This window comes from Salvelinus alpinus, chromosome 8 (assembly GCF_045679555.1).
Source record: "Salvelinus alpinus chromosome 8, SLU_Salpinus.1, whole genome shotgun sequence".
Classification (NCBI taxonomy): domain Eukaryota; kingdom Metazoa; phylum Chordata; class Actinopteri; order Salmoniformes; family Salmonidae; genus Salvelinus; species Salvelinus alpinus.
The window spans coordinates 65,233,880-65,261,216 of NC_092093.1; the positions used below are offsets into that span (position 1 = coordinate 65,233,880).

At 43.2% G+C, this 27,337-nt stretch overlaps 1 protein-coding gene across 5 annotated transcripts in view; it reads left to right on the plus strand.

Annotated features, from left to right (window-relative positions):
* The window catches only part of pip4k2aa (phosphatidylinositol-5-phosphate 4-kinase, type II, alpha a), a 32,837-nt gene extending 6,441 nt beyond the window's left edge, over positions 1–26,396 (plus strand). Inside the window, exons 1-11 of one of the 5 annotated variants that reach the window (XM_071414699.1) lie at positions 3,705–4,338; positions 13,984–14,081; positions 14,185–14,281; positions 14,901–15,053; positions 15,138–15,284; positions 15,369–15,407; positions 18,116–18,229; positions 20,061–20,174; positions 20,333–20,570; positions 20,995–21,098; positions 21,210–26,396. In XM_071414699.1, coding sequence (XP_071270800.1) covers positions 4,300–4,338; positions 13,984–14,081; positions 14,185–14,281; positions 14,901–15,053; positions 15,138–15,284; positions 15,369–15,407; positions 18,116–18,229; positions 20,061–20,174; positions 20,333–20,570; positions 20,995–21,098; positions 21,210–21,290 — 1,224 coding nt within the window. In that variant the 5' untranslated portion in view covers positions 3,705–4,299 and the 3' untranslated portion in view covers positions 21,291–26,396. Of the gene's footprint in view, positions 1–3,704; positions 4,339–13,796; positions 13,846–13,983; positions 14,082–14,184; positions 14,282–14,900; positions 15,054–15,137; positions 15,285–15,368; positions 15,408–18,115; positions 18,230–20,060; positions 20,175–20,332; positions 20,571–20,994; positions 21,099–21,209 lie in introns of those variants that run through there. The other 4 variants (XM_071414701.1, XM_071414697.1, XM_071414698.1 and 1 more) reach the window with 4 other exon arrangements.
* The last annotated feature ends 941 nt before the right edge of the window (positions 26,397–27,337 follow it).

A 27,337-nucleotide genomic window follows, 5' to 3' on the forward strand; every position in this document is an offset into this window, starting at 1 on the left:
TCAACTTGCCTAGTTAAATAAAGGTAATTAACAGGTCATGTTGACTGGTGATTGTCTGTAGGTCCTATGCTGTCTACAGCCTGTGATGATGAATAGGCTAATGTACAGTAGAGGTTGATGAGGTAGTGGTCCCATTGTTTAAAGGCCAACCAGGTCCCCTGGTTTCTATACAGTTGTAATCTGCGACCTTTTAGAGCCTCATTATCTTGGCTACTCCCTAAACATGTCTGGTGAATTAACCATTCAAGTTTCTCTGCATGTGACATTTTAGCCACGTGTTTTTTCCCCCCCACATACTCAAAGAAATCATACCACCAACAAAGCTTTAAAGTTAGACTCAGCCATATGACATTATCATAGACTGCGAGGCCCAGGTTTTATTTAGGTGGTGGGCGTGGCAGGGAGAGTGGTTGGCACGGCTAAATTTTAGAGAGAATTTGAGGCCCCCATCTTGGTGGTGTAGACATGTTTGCATTTCAAACACTTAGGCGGCCCACCCAAGATTTCTATGCAGGGGAAAAGAGAAAAAAAAATCTAATCATTGGTGCATACCTTATTAACCTGAACCATGACAGTAGTGTCACAAAGTACAAAGTAAAAGTACAGTAGGCATGGATATATGAATAGGGAACAGACCATGAAATGGTGTTAGTGGGGTGTGTATATCTTATGTAACTGAGGGTGTAATTAGTATGATAGTGTGAAATTGGTCCTGATTTTGATTTATTGCAGTCAGTCAGAGAATTAGGCTACACCCCCATGAAAGGCTACTACTAATACAGTACAACCACACACAGGGTTAATAATTTCATATATTACATTTGTAAAATGCTTTTCATTATACAGAATAATCTCAAAGTGCATAAAATAAAATAAACTATACACGGAAACTGAACACCACTGACGCTACAAGAGACAAGGACACCAAGGAGCACAGCTATCAACAGAAAGCCTTCCTAAAGAACAAGGTCTTCAGGCCCCTTTTTTAAGGAGTCCCGAGTCTGTGGTACCTTCAGGTAGGGCTGGGCGATATGGCCTAAAAATCATATCTACATTATTTATTTATTTTCAGATTTATGGGGCGATTCAAGATATCTCGATTTTCAAACAGTCAGCAATAATCCTAATGAATTCAGGGCTTGTGAAGTTATACCTAAGTTAAACGTAAGCCTTCCACAACCATAAGACCCAGAGGGGTTGGGTTAAAATGCGGAAGACACATTTCAGTTGAATGCATTGTTGTACGACTGACTAGGTATCCCCCTTTCCTTTCCCTGTTCACTAGACAATTATTTAATCAAAATAGTTGAATCTGCTTTTTTGCAATCACTGATCTGGGTTTCAAGTCTGTTCATGAAAATGCCCTTATTTGTTACAAATGTAACCATTTAGTGGTTAAGAGCGTTGGTTCAATAAACAAAAAGTTGCTGGTTCGAATCCCTGAGCCATCTAGGTAAAAAAAAGCTGTTGATGTGCCTTGAGCAAGGCACTTAACCCTAATTGCTCCTGTAAGTCGCTCTGGATATGAGCATCTGCTAAATAACAAATACAAAATAAAAACATGCACATTCAGTAATAATGACTAATTTCTTGTGACAGGCATTTGGCTATAGAAAATGAACACAGGTCTAATATAAACATTCTCAAGTATAAGCCCACGTGCTAGTGAGTAGCCAGCTAATCTGTATATGTCAAGTTTAGCCAACTTGGATCTTTTTGCTAGCTAACAAGGCAGAACAGTTGAATTGTTATGAACGCACCATGCTGTCTGTCTCCAACGGTTTGAACAGCATGTTACACCTGTCCACTTTGTTCAGATGTTGAAATAAAGTGTCCTTCCTTATTTATCAGAATGAGAACGAGTTGCCAATTCCTTATTTTGTGTTTTTTATGCTTATTGCGCATTTATAAAACACAGACTAGACATCTAGTATAACAGTCTTTGGCTAAAATGCTGCTAGCGGTACTTGGTACCACACACAACAAACTGAGCTTTCATTTTCCAGACTCAGTGTTCATTGATACTTTCGTTTTAGTAGTGTCAGTAGAAAGTTCAACTTCTCCTCTATTACAGTAAAATAATGTCTCCATGTGTTTCTTTGTCCATATGACCCATTCTGTTGGACCAAACCTCAAATGCAAATAGCGAGTTGAAACCGCATGTCAGAGACGAAGACGTAATCTCTCATCTTTGTTGTTGTTAGTGGCATGGCGAAGGGCTTGGTGTGTGTGTAAACCAGAGAAAGAGGCGACACGTGAGGTTTCACTCTGGCAAAAATCTGTCAAATAAGCCCAATGGGTTTATTTTGGACCTAAGCTTGTCTCCTGACTTCCTGCCTTTGGGAGAAAGACTCCCATTGTTCAGGCCGGAGACATGTGCATCTCATCATTATATACAGATCTCTGGTGTAAATGGACAGGTGCACAGAAGGAGCGAAGGAGAAGACAAGTGAACATAAACGCCTAAAAAAATATCTTGATTCTTGCGATGCAGGCATTTGGAATATTGCGCAAAAACATTAATTTGAATTAATTCGATATATCGCCCAGCCCTATCTTCAAGTGGTCCGGGAGGGCATTCTAGACGCTGGGGGTGGTTGAGCTGTAAGCCCATTTTTGCCAAGCAGCCCAGCTTGTTTCAGGGGGCGTGGAGAAGCAGGCTGTCGCTTGACTTGAGGCTGCAGGTGGGCTTATGGGGTTTAGGGAGACCAATAATTGAATTCTACAATTCAATACACTAAACGCAGTGATGCGTGTTTCTCTTCACATGATGGTGACTGAAATGAGACTAACAGGCTGAATTGTTAACCACCACAAGGCCTGAGTTGTCTGTCTTCTTTGAGATGTTACGGTTGGGGGGTGCAGAAGACAGATTGAACAGGATTTACCCTATTGGATTCATCACATCAAACTATTTTGTTCCGAGACACACAGTGGTGGAAATACTGCTAACTAGCCTAACTGTGCATTCTGCATCCTTTCATGTGATATGCCTGATTTGTACACAATTGACCCGTGAAATGTGCTGGATCTCTATGTGCTTAATATGTCCACTAGCCTTGACAGGTGTCATCCAGGTTTAGAGCAGTATATCTCTGTTAGTGCTACTAGGAGAGATTACATATCAGGTACACTTACTAAATCTGTCCCTTTTTTATAGTCAAACAAACATCAAATCAGTCACTAAGCAGTAAGCACCAACTGCTATTGTAGGCCTATGTACTGTGACTGTACCATAGAAATGTCTAGCCTACATGCTCTGTTTGAGTATAGACTGGTTGTACTTGTTAAAATCTACCATACATGTAACAACATGTTATCTTGACTTAAGTACCAGTGATCTGTCAGCAGGTACACCAGCCAGCTGTCTGTCAGTCAGGGCGGTGTGTCTGTCAGTCAGGGCGGTGTGTCTGTCAGTCAGGGCGGTGTGTCTGTCAGTCAGGGCGGCGTGTCTGTCAGTCAGGGCGGCGTGTCTGTCAGTCAGGGCGGCGTGTCTGTCAGTCAGGGCGGCGTGTCTGTCAGTCAGACACGGCGGCGTGTCTGTCAGTCAGACACGGCGGCGTGTCTGTCAGTCAGACACGGCGGCGTGTCTGTCAGTCAGGGCGGCGTGTCTGTCAGTCAGGGCGGCGTGTCTGTCAGTCAGGGCGGCGTGTCTGTCAGTCAGGGCGGCGTGTCTGTCAGTCAGGGCGGCGTGTCTGTCAGTCAGGGCGGCGTGTCTGTCAGTCAGGGCGGCGTGTCTGTCAGTCAGGGCGGCGTGTCTGTCAGTCAGGGCGGCGTGTCTGTCTGAGAACGGCGTGTCTGTCTGAGAACGGCGTGTCTGTCTGAGAACGGCGTGTCTGTCTGAGAACGGCGTGTCTGTCTGTGAGAATTGTGTGTCTGTCTGTCTGTGAGAATTGTGTGTCTGTCTGTCTGTGAGAATTGTCTGTCTGTCTGTCTGTGAGAATTGTGTGTCTGTCTGTCTGTGAGAATTGTCTGTCTGTGAACGGTCTGTCTGTCTGTCTGTGAGAACGGTGTGTCTGTCTGTCTGTGAGAACGGTGTGTCTGTCTGTCTGAGAACGGTGTTATGAGAAATTAGGCTCCCTGTGCTGAGTTCCTCTCCCGCTTCCTGTCCACTGGGGCCACGGAGCACGCTCACTCTGCTCCGAGGCGGAAACCCCAGACTCCGTCACCAAGGCAACGAAGAACAGGAAGTGGAACTGTGAAAGTTGGCCAGGCTGAGAGAGAGGGACAGAGAGAGAGCGCGCTGCAGAGAGATAAGAGCCATCATCAAAGGAGAAGGAGATTAAACACAACATAAACATGAGAGCTCCACTCTGCACCACTCAGCTTCACTCCGAGGTGATAAGAACAGGCCAAGGAACACAGTGACTAGAATAATAGGCTGCATCACAAATGGCACCATATTCCCTTTATAGTGCACTACTCTTGGACCCTGGTTTAAAGTGTACTATAAAGGGAATATGGTGCCATTTGGAAAACCTGTTGGGGTATTCAAAACCTGGAGGTCCGGGAAATGCTGTTCTATGTGGTTCTCTTCATTCTGGGCTAATTCCTGCCTGCCTGACTGAACATATGAATGCACCATGATATAATTAGACAGAGAGACTAGTAATCCTGCTTCCTTCAGGGGAGATGTGTGTATTCTGTCACCGTCAACCCCCAGAATACTTTGCTGCTGCTGCCTGCCTCTGTGCTGTCCTCCTGAAGGTTGGCCCTGTGTGTGTGAGGGGGGGGACTGACTGACTACTTTCACAGAGGTCATGTCTCTCATCTCCCCTCTGATGACAAGGGAGAGCATCACCTGCTTTGCATGTGTATCTGATCAGTTACTGGAATGAGAATGGAAGTGTAGGTGTGTGTGTAGGGGCATTGTCGTCTTTCCTGCCTTTGTAATGTTTGTGAAATAGAGGTTTGTGATGTGGGGACGTCTTCTTCTGATGTACACAGGATGCTGACAGTCTCTGAGTGACGTTGTTACCTGGCACCCCACATCACTGACAGTCTCTCTGTCTCCTTAACATCTATCAAGTTCCTGCCCCCTCCTGAAGTCCACTAGCTTCCTTACCTTGTCTCCTTTCCTCCTGGGCCAAGCTGCAGTCTCTGTTTCTCTTGCATGCTCTCTTCCCGGATGTTATCACACCTCATTTGGTCTAGAGGCGGAGGAGAGTCCTGCTGAGACCATATTCTACACCATCTGTTGTTTAGATCCTTCAGCATTAGGCGAGAGATGCAGGCATCAATCCCACATGACAGGGGCATATTGGCCCACCACCTATTAAAAAAGGATGATATGATAAGATGATACCGATACTTTTCGTCTATATTGGATTACAACAAATGCTTAGCTATTGCACATTTTCTTTATCAAGTTCTCACAGAAATGGCAGAATATAGTATCGACTCTGGGCAATTCCACGGCAACAGAATTGCGCTGTGTACTACTCCCTTCGCAGAACAGCGCAAACTGGCTCTAACCAGAATAGAAAGAGGAGTGGGAGGCCCCAGTGCACAACTGAGCAAGAGCAAGTACATTAGTGTCTAGTTTGAGAAACAGATGCCTCACAAGTCCTCAACTGGCAGCTTCATTAAATAGTACCCGCAAAACACCAGTCTCAACGTCAACAGTGAAGAGGTGACTCCAGGATAATGTCCAGTGTCTGTTCTTTTTCCCATCTTAATCTTTTTATTTTTTATTTGCCAGTCTAAGGGCTTTTTCTTTGCTACTCTGCCTAGAAGGCCAGCATCTCGGAGTCGCCTCTTCACTCTCTTCATTGCTCCAGATACTCAACTAGTCTAAAGAAGGCCAGTTTTATTGCTTCTTTAGTCAGAACAACAGTTTTCAGCTGTGCAAACATAGTTGAAAAAGGGTTTTCTAATGATCAATTAGCCATTTAAAATGATACACTTGGATTATCTAACACAACGTGCCATTGGAACACAGGAGTGATGGTTGCTGATAATGGGCCTTTGTACGTCTATGTAGATATTCCATAAAAAATCAACTGTTTCTAGCTATACTAGTCATTTACAACATTAACAATGTCTACACTGTATTTCTAATCAATTTGATGTTATTTTAGTGGACAAAAAGTGTGCTTTTCTTTTAAAAACAAGGACATTTCTAAGTGACCCCAAACTTTGGAACGGTAGTGTGTGTGTGTGAGATACACATACAGATAATTATTTATTTCAGCTTTTATTTCTTCACATTCCCAGTGGGTCAGAAGTTTACATACACTCAATTAGTATTTGGTAGCATCGCCTTTAAATTGTTTAACTTGGGTCAAACGTTTCGGGTAGCCTTCCACAAGCTTCCCACAATAAGTTGGGTGAATTTTGGCCCATCCCTCCTGACAGAGCTGGTGTAACTGAGTCAGGTTTGTAGGCCTCTTTGCTCGCACACGATTTTTCAGTTCTGCCCACAAATTTTCTATGGGATTGAGGTCAGGGCTTTGTGATGGCCACTCCAATACCTTGACTTTGTTGTCCTTAAGCCATTTTGCCACAACTTTGGAAGTATGCTTGGGGTCATTGTCCATTTGGAAGACCCATTTGCGAGCAAGCTTTAACTTCCTGACTGATGTCTTGAGATGTTGCTTCAATATATCCACATAATATTCCTTCTCGTGATGCCATTTATTTTGTGAAGTGCACCAGCCCCTCCTGCAGCAAAGCACCCCTCAACATGATGCTGCCACCCACGTGCTTCACGGTTGGGATGGTGTTCTTTGGCTTGCAAGCCTCCTCCTTTTTCCTCCAAACATAACGATGGCCATTATGGCCAAACAGTTATATTTTTGTTTCATCAGACCAGAGGACATTTCTCCAAAAAGTGCGATCTTTGCCCCTTGTGCAGTTGCGAACCGTAGTCTGGCTTTTTTATGGCGGTTTTGGAGCAGTGGCTTTTTCCCTGCCGAGTGGCCTTTCAGGTTATGTCGATTATAGGACTCGTTTTACTGTGGATGTAGATACTTTTGTACCTGTTTCCTCCAGCATCTTCACAAGGCCCTTTGCTGCTGTTCTGGGATTGATTTGCACTTTTCGCACCAAAGTACGTTCATCTCTAGGAGACAGAACGCGTCTCCTTCCTGAGCGGTATGATGGCTGCGTGGTCCCATGGTGTTTATACTTGCATACTATTGTTTGTACAGATGAACGTGGTACCTTCAGGCATTTGGAAATTTCTCCCAAGGATGAACCAGACTTGTGGAGGTCTACAATTTTTTTTCTGAGGTCTTGGCTGATTTCTTTTGATTTTCCCATGATGTCAAGCAAAGAGGCACTGAGTTTGAATGTCGGCCTTGAAATACATCCACAGGTACACCTCCAATTGACTCAAATGATTCTACTTCTGACCCACTGGAATTGTGATACAGTGAAATAATCAGTCTGTGGCAGTGCTGTCAACACTAGCTGCAGTAACCCATGGGGAGGGGGTCACACTCGAACATTCAGAGGGGGTATATTATTGTGGCACAAAATCAAAAGTCTGACTGCATGGAGATGCTTGGGAATATGGTCAATACGGGGGACCGTGTTGTGGGTGTTTTCAGGGAGAAGGTGTACATTTGACCTCCATCTAGGATGTGACAATGGTTAATAAAATCTCTCCATTTCTGCCCTTTTTTTTTTTTTGCACAGTCTTGGAGGCCTTCTCATACAGCTGCAAATGTATATGCATTCGTACATGAAGACCTTTCTTGAGTAGGGCTCTGGGATGGTGCAACTGTTGAGAATGTGAGCCTGTGGTTGTGTGGGGGGGAAAGGGTTGAGCGTGTATGATTGTGCGTATCCCACAACTGTTGCGAAGGAGTAAAAGATGTTAGGGACAATATAGGATGATTCACAATTGTTTGCTAATATAATAATTGCTTGCAAAAATGTAATTTTGGTAATGGTGAGACTGGTGAGAGGTAAAATCCTTTGCATAAATTGCCTACATTACTACAAATATTAATAGCTAATTATGGCAATTAAGAAACAGGATTTTTAAAATGTATATATATTTTATTAGGTTTTTTGATTGCTATAGATAATACAAATCGAGGTGAGGGTGATGGAAATGCATTTGGCGGTTGATCTACTTCTGATCTGTAAATGGCACTGTGTGCTCTTTTCGAAGGATGGATCCCAGTCTTTTCAGGGCTATGGGATACGGGGGGTCGGGGGTGGTCTGCCGGGCATTGGGATGACAACCCAACTCGGGATGATGAGGGCTTTTAGCGGGTGGAATAGTGGGGATCAATTGGAGGTTTACTTAGTAGCAATGCAAATATCATGGTACAGCTATATAGACACTCAATCGTCATGTTACTTTTTAATGGTACATTTATAAACATATATTTTGATAAATAGAATTGAAAGTTGTCTCATTACGGTAAGTGGTGAAATAAGTATTTTCTTATTATCATTAAAAAGTAACACTTACAACTGTAATGGCTTAGCCGATAATAAGAAAAGATGATCAGTATTTACCTGGCTAAAAGAGAAGGAATATAATATCTATTGTTTACAGGAAACTCATTCAACAATTTTAGTTGACATTTTGTGGAAAAAGGACTGCGGGGGCGAAATATATTTCTCCCATGGGCAAAGAAATTCAAAAGGGGTGATGGTTTTAATTAACAGTAATTTTGATCCAAATGTGCAAATTGTCCAAAAAGATCATCAAGGTAGATATATTATTTTAAATATGTTATTGGACAATAAACAGATATGGCTTATTAACCTATACTGTCCAAATAATAATGATCCAAGCTTCTTTGAAAATATATATAAGAATTTATCAACTCTACAAGCAACACTAGACTATATTATTATTATGGTGGGAGATTTTAATACGGTCTTAAATACCTCTATGGACCGCAAAGGAAATCACACTACAAACTATCACCCTCAGGCACTTAAGGAAATCATGAATGTCATGGATATATTGGAATTAGTGGATATATGGAGACTTAAATACCCTGACCTAGTGAGATCTACATGGCGGAGGCTTAATCAAGCTAGTCGTCTTGACTACTTTCTTATACCATTCTCTCTGGCACCAAAAGTTTAAAAAGTGTTGATAGGGGACAGAATGAGGTCGGATCATCACATAATTGGCATATATATTACTCTTACAGAATTTCCACGTGAGCGAGGATATTGAAAATTTAATCAAAGCCTACTAGATGATGAATTGTTTAGAACTAGGACAGAAGAATTTATAACTGACTTTTTCAGACATAACATAGGTACAGCAGATCCCTTTACTGTATGGGACACTTTTAAATGTGCCTTTAGAGGCCATGCAATTCAGTATTCATCTATAAAACAAAAGCAATTTAGATCAAAAGAGTCCATATTAACAAAGGAAATTTGAAGGACTAACAGCACAGCTATATAGCAATAAAAACGGTACCATAGAGGCACAGAATAAGTTAGAGGGAAAAGAACTGGAGTAACTTATTCAAGAAAGATCCAGTGTAATATATTATAAAAATAAAGCGAACTGGATGGAATATGGGGAAAAATGCACCAAATTATTTTTCAATCTTCAATATAGAAATGCTACCAAAAAAAATGTATTAACTTGTTACAAATGATGGAGTCACGCATGAATCACCGAATGATATTTTGAAAGAGGAAGTAAAGTACTTTAAGAATATGTTTTCGTTTCAGTCTCCTCCATCTCCACTAACTGGAACTAATTGTATGGATCTTTTTCCTAATAATAGTGTAAAATTAACATCTATACAGAAAGACTCATGTGAAGGCCAGATTAAAGAGGAGGAACTTCTTGATGCAATTAAAGCCTCTAAGGCGGAGAAAACTCCAGGGCTGGATGGCATATCGGTGGAAGTATACATCACTTTTTTTTTTATATATTCAGAGGACCATTATTAGCATGTTTTAACCACTCCTATATAAATGGTAGATTATCAGACACGCAACAAGAAGGTCTGATATCATTATTACTGAAACAGGACCCAAGTGGTGTATATATAAAGATCCAGTCCATTTAAAAAATTGGAGACCTCTCACACTTCAGTGTTGTGATGCAAAAATCGTAGCAAAATGCTTGGCGCATAGAATTAAAAGTATTGTCAGATATTATTCATCCTAATCAGATAAGTTTTTTACATGGACGATACATGGAGATAATATAAGACAAGTACTGGAAACAATAGAATACTATGAAATATCGGGGACACCAGGCCTGGTTTTCATAGCTGATTTTGAAGAGGCTTTTGATAAAGTACGACTGGAGTTTATATATAAATGCCTAGAATATTTCAATTTTGGGGAATGTCTTATAAAATGGGTTAAAGTTATGTGTAGTAACCCTAGGTGTAGAATAGTAAATAATGGCTACATCTCAGAAAGTTTGAAACTATCAAGAGGAGTAAAACAAGGTTGTCCACTATCAGCATATCAATTTATTATTGCCATCGAAGTGTTAGCTGTTAAAATTAGATCAAACAATATTAAAGGATTAGAAATCCGTGGCTTAAAAACTAAGGTGTCATTGTACACTGATTCATGTTTTCTTTTAAAACCACAATTAGAATCTCTCCACAGCCTCATAGAGGATCTAGATACTTTTGCTATCCTCTCTGGATTAAAACCAAATTATGATAAGTATTGGATCACAAAAAAATGCTAATTTTACTTTACCGTGTAGTTTACCAATTAAACGGTCTGACAGAGATGTGGACATACTCGGTATACAAATCCCAAAAGAACAAAATTATCTCACTCCAATACATTTTTATAGAAAGTTAGCAAAAATATATAAGATCTTGCTACCATGGAAAGGAAAATACCTGTCTATTTGTGGAAAAATCACCCTGATTTAACTCTTTAGTCATATCTGTTTACCTATTTGCTTATGGTTTTGCCTACACCTAGTGACCTGCTTTTTAAGTTATATGAACAAAAAATATTCAATTTTATTTGGAATGGCAAGCCAGACAAAATTAAAAGGGCCTATTTATATAACGAATATGAATTCGGAGGGCAGAAATGATTCAATATTAAAGCATTAGACCTCTCACTAAAGGCATCAGTCATACAAAAGTTATACTTATCCAAACTGGTTCTCTAGTAAATTGGTAGGAATGTCTCATCCTATGTTCAAGAATGGCCTTTTTCCCTTTATTCAGATTACACCTGCTCACTTTCGGTTGTTTTGAAAAGGAAACGATCACCAAAATGTCGTTATTTTTTAAACAAGCCTCAGAAAGTTGGTTGCAATTTCAGTTTAATCCACCTGAAAAGACATAAATAATACAACAAATATTGTGGTTAAACTCAAATATACTAATAGATTTTTTTTAAACGTATTTTTCTGGCGAGCCCTCCATGTGCTCGCCAGAGGTAGCCTGACTGCCATTAGGTACCGAGATGAGATCCTCAGACCCCTTGTGAGACCATATGCTGACACATGCACATTTGTGGCCTGCTGGAGGTCATTTTGCAGGGCTCTGGCAGTGCTCTTCCTGCTCCTCCTTGCACAAAGGCGGAGGTAGCGGTCCTGCTGCTGGGTTGTTGCCCTCCTACGGCCTCCCCCACGTCTCCTGATGTACTGGCCTGTCTCCTGGTAGCGCCTCCATGCTCTGGACACTACGCTGACAGACACAGCAAACCTTCTTGCCACAGCTCGCATTGATGTGCCATCCTGGATGAGCTGCACTACCTGAGCCACTTGTGTGGGTTGTAGACTCCGTCTCATGCTACCACTAGAGTGAAAGCACCGCCAGCATTCAAAAGTGACCAAAACATCAGCCAGGAAGCATAGGAACTGAGAAGTGGTCTGTAGTCACCACCTGTAGAACCACTCCTTTATTGGGGGTGTCTTGCTAATTGCCTATAATTTACACCTTTTGTCTATTCCATTTGCACAACAGCATGTGAAATTTATTGTCAATCAGTGTTGCTTCCTAAGTGGACAGTTTGATTTCACAGAAGTGTGATTGACTTGGAGTTACATTGTGTTGTTTAAGTGTTCCCTTTATTTTTTTGAGCAGTGTATATTTATGTATGCATATGTATGTATGTATGTATGTATGTATGTATGTATGTATGTATATATATATATTCCAAAAAAGGATATGTGGTATTGGAAATTATGCAGACAATTACATTGTTGCTTCCATCAATCTTTTTGCACCCCTTAAAAAAAAAAAAAAAATCCATCTGTAAACAATTGTTGGAAAAATGACTTGTGTCATGCACAAAGTAGATGTCCTAACCGACTTGCCAAAACTATAGTTTGTTAACAAGAAATTTGTGGAGTGGTTGAAAACTAGTTTTAATGACTCCAACCTAAGTGTATGTAAATGTCTGACTTCAAATGTATGTGTGTATGTGCATATGCATGCATGCTGTACCAGTCAAAAGTTTGGACACCTACTCATTCGAGGGTTTTTCTTTATTTTTTTGCTATTTTCTAAATTGTAGAATAATAGTGAAGACATCAAAACTATAAAATAACACATATGGAATCATGTAGTAACCAAAAAAGTGTTAAACAAATATATTTTAGATTCAAAGTAGCCACCCTTTGCCTTGATGACAGCTTTGCACACTATAGGCATTCTCTCAACGAGCTTCATGACGTAGTCACCTGGAATGCTTGTCCAACAGTCTTGAAGGAGTTCCCACATATGCCGAGCACTTGTTGGCTGCTTTTCCTTATCTCTGCGGTCCAACTCATCCCAAACCATGTCAATTGGGTTGTCGGGTGATTGTGGAGGCCAGGTCATCTGATGCAGCACTCATCACTCTCCTTCTTGGTCAATTAGCCTTTACACAGCCTCGAGGTGTGTTTTGGGTCATTGTCCTGTTAAAAAACAATAGTTCCACGAAGCGCAAATTAGATGGAAAGGTGTGCGCCCTATGGAGGATTCGAACTTGCACCGCAAGTGGCAATAGATGTCAGGAACTTGGCCCCATACCGCTGTGATCTAACCGTCCAGAGCCGTCGACGCTTGTAATGCACAATTATATTATCAGAGTGTGCCATTGGACTTCTGGTAGGTATGTTTTAGTGAGAAAGAGTTTATCAGAAACAACTACATTTACCCTCCCCCAAAATGTATATTTATAAGCAATTCTCCGATCCCCAACTTCTCACCTGAATGCACTTTTGTTTTACATTTGAAGGGGTTGGACAAAGGCTAAGATTGGAGTTGAGAGACCCCTTTTCCATCTGTTCGACCAGAAATCAAATGTTTTGGGTGGAAATATGTATAATGCCTTAATGTCTCAAATATAGACTCTTAGCTTTCATTTGACACCAAATTTGACATGATCCTATGACGTTCACTTGTTGGTGCTCATGGGTCCTTTCACATGGAAATTACTCTCATTGGGTAATTGTAAAACCATGATGTCTCATTGGCCCTGGCCTCATTTATGTTTGTAACAGACCTATAAGGCTAGAGTGGCTGCTATAGTAAGTAGTTCATGAAGTAGTTAATAAAACCATAGACTGTGTGGACCTGAACAGCCTCTCAGCATGACACACGCACATAGTGACACACAGAGCTGGAAACTGATTATGACAATCTGTCTCCAGCCCCATCCCTCAATCTGTGTGAGTCACAGGCACTGATGCCAGCAGGCAGGCAGTTCTAAAGATCCCTGCTGTCTTGAGGCTAGCTAGACTACAACCCTGTCCCTGCCCGCCGCCGCCGTGTTGAATTCAAAAACCTTGTTTCACATTTCTTGCAGTAAAGGAAATACAGAATGTCTAGTCAACGTTGTTGTTTAGGTGTTGCTGAAACAAAAGCCTGCACAACCAGGAATGATGGTCACTGAGCTAAAGAGACAGATGAAGGGGGTGTGAGGAGTATGGAGGTCAGAGGTGCTGTATGCTCATCTTGAATAAAAGGACAAGCTTCTGGATTTGACTAACATTAGTTCAATCTGATCGGATGTTTATGTTTAGTCATTACTCTACAATAACACTATGCTTTCTCTTTCTCTCACTCTCAGATCAATGAGTTGAGCCATGTTCAGATCCCTATCATGCTGATGCCTGATGACTTCAAGGCCTACTCTAAGATCAAGGTGGACAATCACCTCTTCAACAAGTAAGTGTACAGACACACACAACACACACTAATCAAAATGCTCTGATGTTAAATGTCTATCTCAATAACAGCTTGTACTGTGTGTGTGTGTGTGTGTGTGTAGGGAAAACATGCCGAGCCATTTCAAGTTTAAGGAGTACTGTCCTCTGGTGTTCCGCAACCTTAGAGAACGTTTTGGCATCGACGACCAGGATTTCCAGGTACACGCACGCAGAAGCAGACTGAACTCCACTCTCTCTGTCTTCCTAATCTTGCTATATTTCTTTAATGTTTATTGCCAAGTTTCTCTCTCTTTGTCTGTACCCTGGGAATACAGTTTTACACACAGAGAGAGTGTTGGCTCTGTGTTGGAATTAGGGAAGTCAGTGTGTTCTGGTCCTCTGAAGCTGTCTTTTTGTCTCATGTTTATATCACGGTGGAGGGAGAAAGAGTGGGTGAGGGTAGGAAGAACCACACATGGAGGGGGGAAGGGCTTTTCAGAGAGGAGTGGGGTAGGGAAGTGATGTGTCTCTGGGGTTGCTCTGGAGGGCATCAGCTGTGTGCTGGGGGCAGGAGGGTGGCACACACCCAGGGGAAGGAGGGGTGTCTGTCCACACACACACTAACACACTCAAGCGTACACACGGTGGCTGGTCTGTTGCAGGGTGTGAGCGAGGGATAGAAGGGCCTTAGAGGCCTGCCTGACTACAGCTGTCTCTGACAATCATACACTGTCTCTCTCTCTCCCACAATTTCTCGCTCACATTCTCTCTATAGATTCAAAAACAGTTTCAGATTTTTACAGAAATGTGTGATTCACTGTTCTCTCTCTGTTTGTAGAACTCCCTGACCCGTGCGGCTCCGTTAAACAGTGATTCCCAGGGTCGGAGTGGGGCTCGCTTCCACACCTCCTACGACAAACGCTACGTCATCAAAACCATCACCAGTGAGGATGTGGCTGAGATGCACAACATCCTCAAGAAGTACCACCAGGTACACACACACACACACACACACACCAAGAAGTACCAAAGTGAGTCTTAATCCATCTCTCCTTCAATGCTTCTATTTCTCTAGTTCATAGTGGAGTGTCATGGCAACACGCTGCTGCCTCAGTTCCTGGGGATGTACCGCCTCACAGTGGACGGAGACGAGACCTACATGATCGTCACCAGGAATGTCTTCTCCCACCGCCTCTCTGTCTACAAAAAATATGACCTCAAGGTAGGTAGGTAGGTAGGGGTGGGAGGGGATAATTGGAGACTTTCATAAGGAAAAAGGAATGTCTGACATCTTTCTGTCTATCAGGGCTCCACTGTGGCCAGGGAGGCCAGTGACAAGGAGAAGGTACAGTAATTTACACACACACACACACACACACACACACACACACACACACACAAATCAACCAGACCTATACATGGTGTGTTTTAGTGTATTGATGTAGACACTAATTATGGAGTTTGATTCTGGAAGGGAAGGGACCGGAGGTACCGGGGGAGGGACCGACGGAGGGGGGGTAGGGACCGACGGAGGGGGGGGGGGGACCGGAGGGAGGGACAGCCAGGAGGGACGGAGGGAGGAACGGACGGGAGGGAGGGACCGAGGGAGGGAGCTGTGTGTTAACACCTGGTCCATTTGGTTTTTGGGGTGGGAGTGGGGGGGTAGTTCAAACTGTTCATCTTCTTCTGTTAAGACCCCTGCCCATTATACTCACCATACTCTTGCACGCTCCGTGTGTCTTCAGTTTGCTGCTGCTACAGCAGTCCCATTGCTTCCCCTGCTTGCTGTCTGTGTGTGAGAGACAGAGATGTGTGTGCCAAATGCTTTGTTTGTCTTCTAGAGAGTGAATGTTTTTTGTGTGTATGCGTTTACATTCCTGGATTATTTGATCAGATGCTGTTTGTTGTATGCGGCAGTTTTCTGGTAATGAGAGCAGACTTTCTCTGAGAGTGAATGAGTGAATCAGCCCAGAGCTGTGTGGTCTAAATATATGGCTCTGATTCAGCCAATGGCAGTTGTACAAACAGAACACAGGCTTTGTGATTCTGCAACCTTCCCTGTTGGCAGGAATCTTCCCTGCCGTGTGGGAAAGTGTGATGTGGTGTGAACTGGCATGTGAGACTGAACTTTTCAGGCATATTTGGACGTTGTGTTTAGTGTGTGTGTGCGAGCGAGTGAGTGAGTTTGTGTGCGTGTCTGAGTAGCTAGATCATCATTTGACCCCGAAAGGCCGGCTCTTTCCTCCTAAAACTGTAGACGCTCGGCCGGGTGGAACACCAAAACCAGCGGGGCGTTGTAACTTTGGGGAACCCCTCAGTCTAAATATAGCCCTCTGAGGAAGAGAATAGGGACTTAAATGGAAGTACGGAAGCTGTTGATCACACACTGTACTACACAGTAAGCTCTGTTCTCTCAGCTTAATGTTTCACTATTACAGAATGCCAATAGTTATTTCTGACAGATCAGCGATAACGGACTAGCCAAGATGTGGAACGACTTGAATTGTTCAATTTACAACCACAACGGCTGCAGTACTACTACGACACGTACCTGCTGCTGCTGCTTTTACCACAGTCCCAGCATTCACAGTCCCAGCATTCACAGTCCCAGCATTCACAGTCCTAGCATTCACAGTTGTACACTGTTTATTCCTAAAAGTTTGACATACAGTGTGTGTGTACACACACACACATTGTATGCTCACAGAAATCCGTGAACAGGCATGCCATGACCACCTACCATCACTGTTCAATTACATGACCTGTGAATGAATTAAAGGCCTTCTCACATTGAGTAGTCGTGTGTGTGTGTTCAGGCATGACTACTTGCACTATCGTGTTTCATCTCTAATGGCAGACTGGCTTTAGAAATACACATTTTCTACATTTTCAGGTTAGGTTGATTCATTGGTTAGTTGGTAAAAAGTTGTGACTGAGTGGTATCCATAGGCACTGCTGTGTATTCATGAATACAGGAGGGGTGAATGGAGGTACAGGGTAGTTGGTGTGTGTTGAGGTACATGGTAGTTGGTGTGTGTTGAGGTACATGGTAGTTAGTATGTGTTAGGTGGTGTAGTGTAATGTGCGTAACAGGTGTGTAGTGTTTCACACACAAACAACAAGCACTCTTGACTGACTGCATGCCCCCCCCCCCCCCCATGCACGTTCTCTGCATGGTCCTACATCTCTAGGTTCGTCTCCAACACCTCCACCAACCACTGTTCTGCATGCTGTAGACTCACTTGTCCTACTGTCCTCACATGGAACCTGGACTTTTATTTCACATCAACATATTCATACTTTACAGCCAGGGTGGGCAATGGGGCTGCAGTATGCACTGTGTGGGGTTTTGTTCCAGCCCAGCTCTTAACACACCTAATTCAAGTGATCTAATCACAGTCAATGTTTAGACCATGAATAGTGATGTGATTAGGAATCAGTTGTGTTAGTGCTGGGCTGGAACAAAAGCCTGCACTCCCAGCTTCCCCCTGGGTCCGGAGATTTGTCATGGTACCTGTTTACCACTATAGATCTCTGCTATCTAACGTTGTTGTTGTTTCCTCTCCCTGGGCTCCTCCTGCCAGCTGGTAGTGGTGATATTAACACTGTTAGCTACCGGCTGGCCCTCCCTACAGGCGACATGGCTTTTACCTGACATAGTCTGTCTTAGCAGCAGTCTAAAAGAACACCTGAAATGCCACCCTAGCTGTTACAGCGCTTTCTTATGCGCACAAAACCGGAGGATATGCAGATTCTGTTTACACTTAGCAGATGCTTTATCCAAAGAGATTTGCAGTACAGTGAGAGCATACAATTTAGTATGTGTATGTGATCCCTGCGGGAATTGAACCCGCAACCTTGGCTTTTCTAGCAGCACTTGCCAGGCTGTACGCTCTTTCAGAAGCTCTCTTTCCTTGCCGCGCTTTAAACTAAACTAATACAGTTTGTATATTTCTTAAACACTTGCCTTTCCTTAAAACTTCCTTCCTTCCTGTCCCCGGCTCTCTCCTCTCATCCTCCTCCCTCCATCCCTCCCTCGCTCCCCTCTTCTAGCAGCCACGCCCTCCTGAGGATGCGCCACCGCGGCCCAAATCTAACGTTCAGCAAAGGCTGCAAACGCTGCGGATCGCCACGCGCTTTTACTGCGCCATGAAACACGTAAGAGACGTAAGGAACAAGGCCAGGCATGCTCAATCTATCTACCTATCAAATCATATTATAGAACCAAGTCCAGGCATGCTCAATTTATCAGATCAATCGTATCTCATTTTATTTTCATAGCTTTTTCAGATTCATGTAATGACGGATACAGGACACCTGCAATGGACTGACATGTAGGAAACAGGCAGATGGAACTGGCTTATTCTGGAACAGTTTTTCACACTGCTGTTTTTTCCCCCTTTCCTCTGGCTATTGACTCACAACCAATCACTTTCACTTCCTGTCAATCAGAAATACACACACACAGTGTAATGATGCTGTACCTCAGGGAGTGTGTGTTTTCGTCTGAAATGGCACCCTATTCCCTATAATAGTGGACTGCTTTTGACCAGGGCCCATCAGTCCCCCTGGCTAAAAGTAGTGCGCTATATAGGGAAAACGGGTGCTATTTCAGACACAACCTGTGTGTAGCTGACACAGATTCTCATTCGGTGTTGACGGGCAGGCAGAGAGAGACACGTGACTGGTTAGAACAGCTGTTGTCTGAGCATGCCCAGAGCACAGCACCACTGGGCTGCAGCTGCTCACCACCAGGCCTGGCCTCTCCATTCCTCTTCTGGCCTTCCTGACCAATAATCACAATCCTGCAGTACTATCATCACACCAAGCTGTTTCACTGACCGCTTTTGGTTTTATTGACCTTTTATTTACCTGGAGGTTTGACTGTATATTTGTTGATACTTCAGTTGGTGATCTGTTACAATTCTCCTGTTCTCTCTCGCCAAGCTGAGACAAATTCACTATCGAGCGACCTCACTCACATCCGATGTGCCACAAAGTTCCTGTAGCGCACTGGTAATGATGATAGAGCCCAAAGAGATCCTTCATGTCATTCTATGATGATGCCGTTCAAAAAACTGCCTTCGGTCACCTGATTGAAGGCCTTGTGCAATGGCCCTCTGATCGATCTCTTCTCTACCCTGCTCTCATTGTCTCTCTCATCATTTTCTCCCTCTTTCTCTCACATTCTCTCTCTCTCTCTCGGCTGTTTTCATCTCACTTCATCTATTCTGTCTATTACTGCTACTCTACCATGTCAGCCTAGTCTACATCTGAACCACAACCATTACGTACAGCACCTGATCTACTGCTTGTATGAGCTGCTCTATACTTTCTCTGATATCTGAACTGATCATTGAGCGATTTAGAGTGGTTGATCAGGAAGATGAGTGTTTGGGAAGAGTTTGAGGATGCATAGAATGGGTGGATGGATATTTGCAATGTATATAATTTTCAGGATGATGTCTGTAGCTGGTACGAGTGTGCCTCTACCTGCTGGTTGACTCTCCACATTATTACAACGTTCACCTATTTGAGTGTGCAAGGGAGCCGCGGCCATTGCAGCATTGTTTGTGGTCTTTGTTGCTATATGTGTGTGAGTTTGTGTGGCCGCTTTTCTCGTGCTGCCGTAGAACTGCTTCTGTCAGCTCTCTGAGCAGTGCTGCTGCTGTGACCTCATTTCCTGCTCACTCCTTCCTCTGTGCCACAGAATAACGCCCCCTCCTGACACCAGCAACCCCCCACCCCCCCTGCAGACCACAGGCCACACATGGTGCTGTAGCCAGATGGCTCAATGGAAACTCACAAGCTTCCATAGAACTCCCACTGTCTTTAACTGTTGTTATGTGTCACAGATCGCTTTATTCAATGAGTCAGTTAGTTAGTTGGATCATTTTAAAGAGTGTACATTCGGACTCCTTTCTAATAATGTAATTAGTTATAGAGTCAAGGTGTGTCCTCTGCTGTCCTGACTGTGTTTGTCTGTGTGGGGCATCAGGCCAAGGAGCTGCCCACCTACAAGGACAATGACTTCATCAACGATGGACAGAAGATCTACATTGACGATGACAACAAGAAGATGTTCCTGGAGAAACTACGTAAAGACGTGGAGGTGTGTGTGTGGTTCTGTTATTTCTTCTGGTGTGAGTGAATAAATACTTGGGTTGGATTATTTATCCTGGTCTCACTCTTACCAAAAATGTAATTCTCCCCTTTTACTCTCTCCATTACTTTATTCTATGTCTCCTTCCTCCCTCTCCCTCCCTCCAGTTCCTGGCCCAGTTGAAGCTGATGGACTACAGTCTGCTGGTGGGGATCCATGACGTGGAGCGGGCTGAGCAGGAGGAAGTGGAGAGTGAGGATAACGAGGGGGATGATGAGGGGGAGAGTGACGGAGGGATTGGCACTCCCCCTGACTCCCCCAGTAACACCCTGGACAGCACCAAGCCCCTGTCCCCGGGGGAGTTTGACCCCACCATAGACGTCTATGCCATCAAGAGCAACGACAGTGAGTGGAGAGGGGCAAGGAGGGAGGAGAAGGAAAGGGATAGAAGAGGGGTACAGGAGACTAAAAAGCAAAGGGTTCACTTCAAAATAGTGGGTCAGAAATACCAAATAGATGAGCAGTATGGTTGTAGCCCTCTGGTGGCTTCATGTTATATAATTAAGCAATATAACCACGGCTAAGGGCTGTACCCAGGCACGACGCAGCACGGTGTGCCTGGGTACAGCCCTTAGCCGTGGTATATTGGCCATATACCACAAACACCTGAGGTGCTTTATAGCTATTATAAACTGGTTACCAACATAATTAGAACAGTGAAAATAAATGTTTAGTCATACCCGTGGTATACGGCTGTCAGCCAATCAGCATTCAGGGCTTGAACCACCCAGTTCATAATATAGGGATAATCCTGTGTGTCTGTGTCCAGGTGCTCCTAGGAAGGAGGTGTACTTCATGGCGGTCATTGACATTCTGCAGCATTACGATGCCAAGAAGAAGGCTGCTCATGCTGCTAAGACTGTCAAACACGGGGTGTGTGTGTGTGTGAGGTCGCATGCCTACTTCTCTGTTGGTGTGAATGTTGTGTGTTTGGGTTTCTTCCCTTGACTGACTGTCTTCCACCGTGTGTGTCTCCCCCTGCAGGCGGGAGCTGAAATCTCCACGGTAAACCCAGAGCAGTACTCCAAGAGGTTCTACGACTTCATCACCACCATTCTCTCATAGCCCCCAGGGGAAGGGGAGGGGGCACTTAGGGAGAGGAGAGATGGAGAGAAGGGATGGGTGAGGGTGGGGGTATTGCGCTCTATCTCTCTGTCAGCAAGGGTGTCCCTCTCAGCAGCTAATACCATCATTCGTTTACATTCATCATCTTCTCCTTTGTTACTTTGATCTGTTACATTGAACAGGAGAACTGCTATTCTAGGTTCTAGTCAGTACTTTTTTATTAGTTTGTTTTGTTTACTTTGGGAATGTTTTTTTTTTTTTTTTACTGCCTCAACACCACGTCCTCACCCTGCATTGTTTTTGTTTGTTTGTTGTTCTGCATTCCTGTTTGGGGGGGGTTTAGAATGAGGATGAACAGGGCTGTGATTGGATAACAATAGTGCGGTCACTCGGGGGAGATAGTATAGGATGAAGTGCACCTTGAGGCTTATCCAATCGCTCGACTTCAGGAAGTATGAAGCAGTCTTCCAGTAGGCCTTCAGCCAGACCATCCAATCACCATTTAGTACAGCCCTGCCCCAGCCAAAGCTACTTTCCTGTTTGTCCCATCATCCATCACTTTCCCTTTAGACCCTCCTCCTGGCAGTGGATGTTACTCCTCCATTCTCACCTTACACTGCTATCCTCCTGTCACACACACTGCTCTCCTCTACCCCTCCCTCGATATAAAAGATGAGTTGTGTTTAGTAAGACAGGGAGCTGGTCAGTAGAGCTGTGTTTAATAAGACAGGGAGCTGGTCAGTAGAGCTGTGTTTAATAAGACAGGGAGCTGGTCAGTAGAGCTGTGTTTAGTAAGACGGGGAGCTGGTCAGTAGAGCTGTGTTTAATAAGACAGGGAGCTGGTCAGTAGAGCTGTGTTTAGTAAGACGGGGAGCTGGTCAGTAGAGCTGGGTTTAGTAAGACGGGGAGCTGGTCAGTAGGGCTGTGTTTAGTAAGACGGGGAGCTGGTCAGTAGAGCTGGGTTTAGTAAGACGGGGAGCTGGTCAGTAGGGCTGTGTTTAGTAAGACAGGGAGCTGGTCAGTAAAGCTGTGTGTGATTTATGACATCACTGACTGATCTGGTTTGTCTCATTCTGGATAGTTACCAGGAAGTGACATTAGGAAGTTGGTGTGTGACTTCCTGTGGGACAGGGCAGGGTGGTGGTGTGATCCTTCATGGACCTTTGATCCTGCATTGCCATCAGCACCTTAAACAAATCATTGCACTTTTATGTTGTTAATTAAACATAGGATTTTTTGTTCTGTTACATGTGCTGCAACAAAAGCACTGTTTGAAGCTATTGAACTGTGCCCCAAGATTTCTGATGGGGGTGTAGTAGGGACGAGGGAAAGTGTCTACGCTGGAATGCACTAGGGAGTAGGAGGGACTATAGGTGGGTTTGGGACAGGGCCTGAATGTAGTGAGCAGCAGAGAGAGAGGAGGGGTGTGTTCAGGACAGACAGCCCAGTGTTTACCTCTGGCATCGTACCAGCCTGAACCAGAGTCTTACCCACATCTGTCTGTCTCGGTTCTCCAACCCCGGCCCTGAAGAGGTACTGGGTATGCAGGCTTTTACTCCAGCCCAGCACTAGCACACCTGATTCAGCTAATTGTGGTCCAGACTGAAGACCTTGATTAGTTGGTTATTTGAATCTGTACGTGTAGTTATTATGGATCCCCATTAGCTGCTGCCAAGGCACCAGCTACTCTTCCTGGAGTCCGGCAAAATTAAGGCAGTTATACAATTTTTAAAACATTACAATACATTCATAAGAGATTTAACAACACACTGTGTGCCCTCAGGCCCCTACTCCACTACCACATATCTACCAAACAAAATCCATGTGTACGATTGTGTATAGTGCGTATGCATATGTCTGCGCCTATGTTTGTGTTGCTTCAGGTGTGTTAAAGCTGGGCTGGAACAAAAGCCTGCACACCCAGTAGCTCTCCAGGACCGGAGTTGAAGAACCCTGAGACATACAAAGATCTCTACATATGGTTCAGGCCTGAATCGGACGTGTGTCTCAGGGTTTCATGAGAGAGAGAGAAGGGGAGGGTGGGGAAGAGGTGCTGGGTTGTAGAAAAATATGCTTTTGTTTAAGTGGGGATGTCATGCCAACCTGTCAGCCTCTCCTTTTAACATTGTCTGCCTGTTATTCAGACTTGTTGGTGTTTTTGAAAGGTTGTTTATCTCTGAATTTGGCAGGTTTGAATTGACTTGGTAAATTTGTATATTTTGCACAAAAAGGAACCAAATGTTATGCATACGATCCTGACTGGTTGCTGTGGTCTTAACAAGGGAAACACAATATCATTATACCTGTACCAGAACCATATACACACTGAGTGTACAAGACATTAGGAACGCCTACCTAATATTGAGTTTCACCCCCTTTTCCATCAGAACAGACTCAATTCATCGGGGCATGGACTCTACAAGGTGTCGAAAGCGTTCTACAGGGATGTTGGCCCATGTTGACTCAGGCTTCCCACAGTTTTCAAGTTGGCCGGAAGTCCTTTTAGTGGGGGACCATTCTTGATACACACTGGAAACTGTTGAGCATTTAAAACCTAGCAGCGTTGCAGTTCTTGACACAAACTGGTGCACCTGGCACTTACTACCATACCCCGTTCAAAAGGCACTTCAATCTTTTGTCTTGCACATTCACCCTCCGAATGGCATACATGCACAATCCATGTATCAAGGCTTAAAAATCCTTCATTAACCTGTCTTCTCCCTTTCATCAACCCTGATTTGAAGTGGATTTAACAGGTGACATCAATAAGGGATCATAGCGTTCACCTGGATTCACCTGGTCAGTATGTTATGGAAAGAGCAGGTGCTCCTAATGTTTTGTACACTCAGTGTATACTGTTTGTCTCTCTCTCTATATATATATATATATTTATATATATATATGGCTCTGACTTGTACCAAGTGAGAAGAGTCTGTGGTGTTTTATCTGTGATGGGTAACCAACTAAAACCAGTAACATGGTCCTCTACTATTCTATCCCAAGCAAAAAGCTTCCATATTGTTTTAGATGCATAGATTATATTCACATATATTTTTACATTGCATTTAAGTCATTAAATATAATTGTATTTTAAAGCACCACCCTTTGAGTGAATGATAGTGTTGTGTTATATGAAGAATGATACTGCTTGAATTTGTACAATGCTTGTACGTACTGTAAAAACAAAACAAATGCATGTTGCAGGAATACGGTTTCTTCCTCCTATGTCTTGGCTGTTTAGATCCATTGTAGCTCTCCTAGACTTAACCCCATCTGAGTCTCTCCTTACCATGCTTTAAACGGTGTTTGTATCATATACACTGTGTAAGAGGTGTGCCTTTATACTCCAAAATTATTTACATTTTGACCTTTTTTTTTAGTATTTTTTTTTTTTATAAAGTTTATTTTAATAATAGGTTGGTTACTTTGAGATGTATCCCCAGTTTTATTTTCCACCTTTTCTCCCTCCCTGTGTAGTAGGTGTTTTCAATCTATTATTGTTATGGAGTCAAATTGACAATTTTATTGACTTTCAGTTTTCAAACAAAACTAAAATGTCAGCCTCTGTTGTGGTAATTTTATGGGTAGAACTTAGTCGTTAGGCACTGATCCAGTTTACCTTCCCCAAATCCTAACCTTACCATTTTGGGGGAAACTGCAAATCTGAACATAGATCAGTGTCTGGGGACAACGTCTACCTCCTCCCTGGTGTGGAGATGGCATCTGTGCTGATGTTAACCCTTCGTTCCTCGCTGCTTCTGTCTCAGTAGAGACCTGTTTGTTTGTGTCGTGGCTGTGGTGTGTGTCTGTAACTGTCGTGATGGTGTTTGTCGTGCTTGTCCTCTGACCGCTTCCTCAAGTTTGAGTGTGTCTGAAATGGCACCATATTCCCCATAACAGTGCAATTATTTTGACAAGAGCCCACTTAGGGTTAAGGATTATGGTTAGATGGGTTCTGGTCATAGGTGGTGCACTATTTTGGGAATCGGGTGCTATTTCAGACGCAGTCTACACTCTTAGGAGTCGCTCCCCCCTGTCCACCATCTTATGTTAACGTCACTGCATTGTCACTGCTCACTAAGCCCTAACCTTTTAGGTTAAGGGGAAACGTCTACCTGTTCCACCTCCCACCCACTGGCCAGCTCTCACTTTCCTCACGAACAGGACTCAAAAAGAGGATACAGGTCTGTTTGGCCTTGTTGGCTTCCTGTAGTCAAGGTGAGCACACTGAGAGAAAACAGAGCGTTGTTTTTGCTCTAGGAGGATGGAGGCTGGATCCATAGAGAATATGCTGCCATGTCACAGACTTGGACAATGACACATCCTTACCCACTGAGCCCCAGTCCAGTAGGATATAGGTGGCTGGTTTTGTCCATCTTTGGCTGGTCCTTCAACCCTCACCCTCTGTAAAGGCTTCAATATCCCCCTACTAAACCTACCATTTTGCCAAAAGCAAGTTTTCCTATCTATGTGCGTTCATCTACAGTCAAAACGACCCCACATATTAGCTTTAACATATTGTAAGGTGTAAATGTACTGGTTTGATTGAATCTGTCAATTTTTTAATGGGAGTGTGTGTGTGTCACAGATGGGTGTTTAATGTTCACAGCTGTAGGGACAGACTGGTGTGAGGTTTATATGTGGAATTTTAACTGTTTTGGGAAATAAGACATGATGACTTGGGCTTGACAGAATCTGCAGGGGCAGAATTTTCTCAATTTCTCCTCAAAGGATTTGAAGTTGATAATACTCATGGAATCAACTCCAATAAAACAAAATATCGTTACAAAATAAATAAGTTGTTTGTTGGAATTAATAGGCAGACAGACTAGATGACTATAAAGGTTTTGGTGAGATCGTCCCTGCAGATTGTGTCCTGTCTGTAATGATGACCCAGAGTCCTTGCTAACTGTTGCTAAAGTGTTGTGTGTGTATTGCTGTCTGCTGGTGGTCAGTGGGAGTAAACTGTTGTGTGCTGTGAGGGAGGCTAACTCATGTTCTATGATGTTTATTGTTCAACACAATGATAATAATAATAAACTCCATTCCATAAGAATTTGCTCAAATTCAATAAAGCACTTGGTCTGCTAAACTAAAGTCTTAAAATACTGTGCTTTTCCATTATTTTCACCATCTGACTGTCTTTTGGGCTTTATTAATTAATGTGTCCTGTATTTTTCAAGGTAGTGCCATTGAGAAGCGTCTTTTTTTTCGGGAGAGGAAGTATTAAGGCCGCCACACACACAGGATACCACTAAAACTACATGCTACTTAAATGAGATTCAAAATTGAATCACAAATGATATACAAACACTTCCAACTGGTTCACAGGCACATTCTATTACACAAGCGAGTCCCTGCATACGGTTTGCCCTGTTGTATTTGACGAAAAATATTGCATCCTTTAGACTTTAGGGTGGTGTTTAAAAGGTATATTATTTTAAATTATTACGGATATTTCTCTACATCTTCGTTTATGAAAGGTGGGCTTTTATTTAACTGAAGAGTAATCTTTTCGCGTAAGTTAAACATTCTGTCTGAAATTGGTGTTAAATTCCATCAGATGCGGCATAAATATCAGGATCAAATACACGTGCTAATGTTCACAAAATAGTTCGTTTTGATTTGTATTCAGGAATTAAGTATAATTTATTCCTTTTGTCAAAAGTTTTCCTGATTTATTTTTAAGAATTAGCCAAGGCTCATACAGTTTTGCTCGTTTGCTACTGTAAATGTCTTGCCCCCAAAAGAAAAAACGAATATCTCCAGTTAGTCGTTGGTCTAGGTAGGCTGGATCTGAGTAAATTCATTTAATTTAGCTAATTGAATTGATTGTGATTTGTGTTGAGCGCAAATCCTGTATTACACACGTTTAATCCAGCGTCCATACGCAGGTAAACTGTCCCAGTGGTTGAGTCAACCCCAGAGCAGCGGAGGGAACCGGAGTTGAAAGTCTGATGTGAGATAAAACGCTGTGTCAATTAACACCAGTAACACGCTGTTCAGATAGCCAGCAATTAGAGGTGTGTGTGTGTAATAAATATATA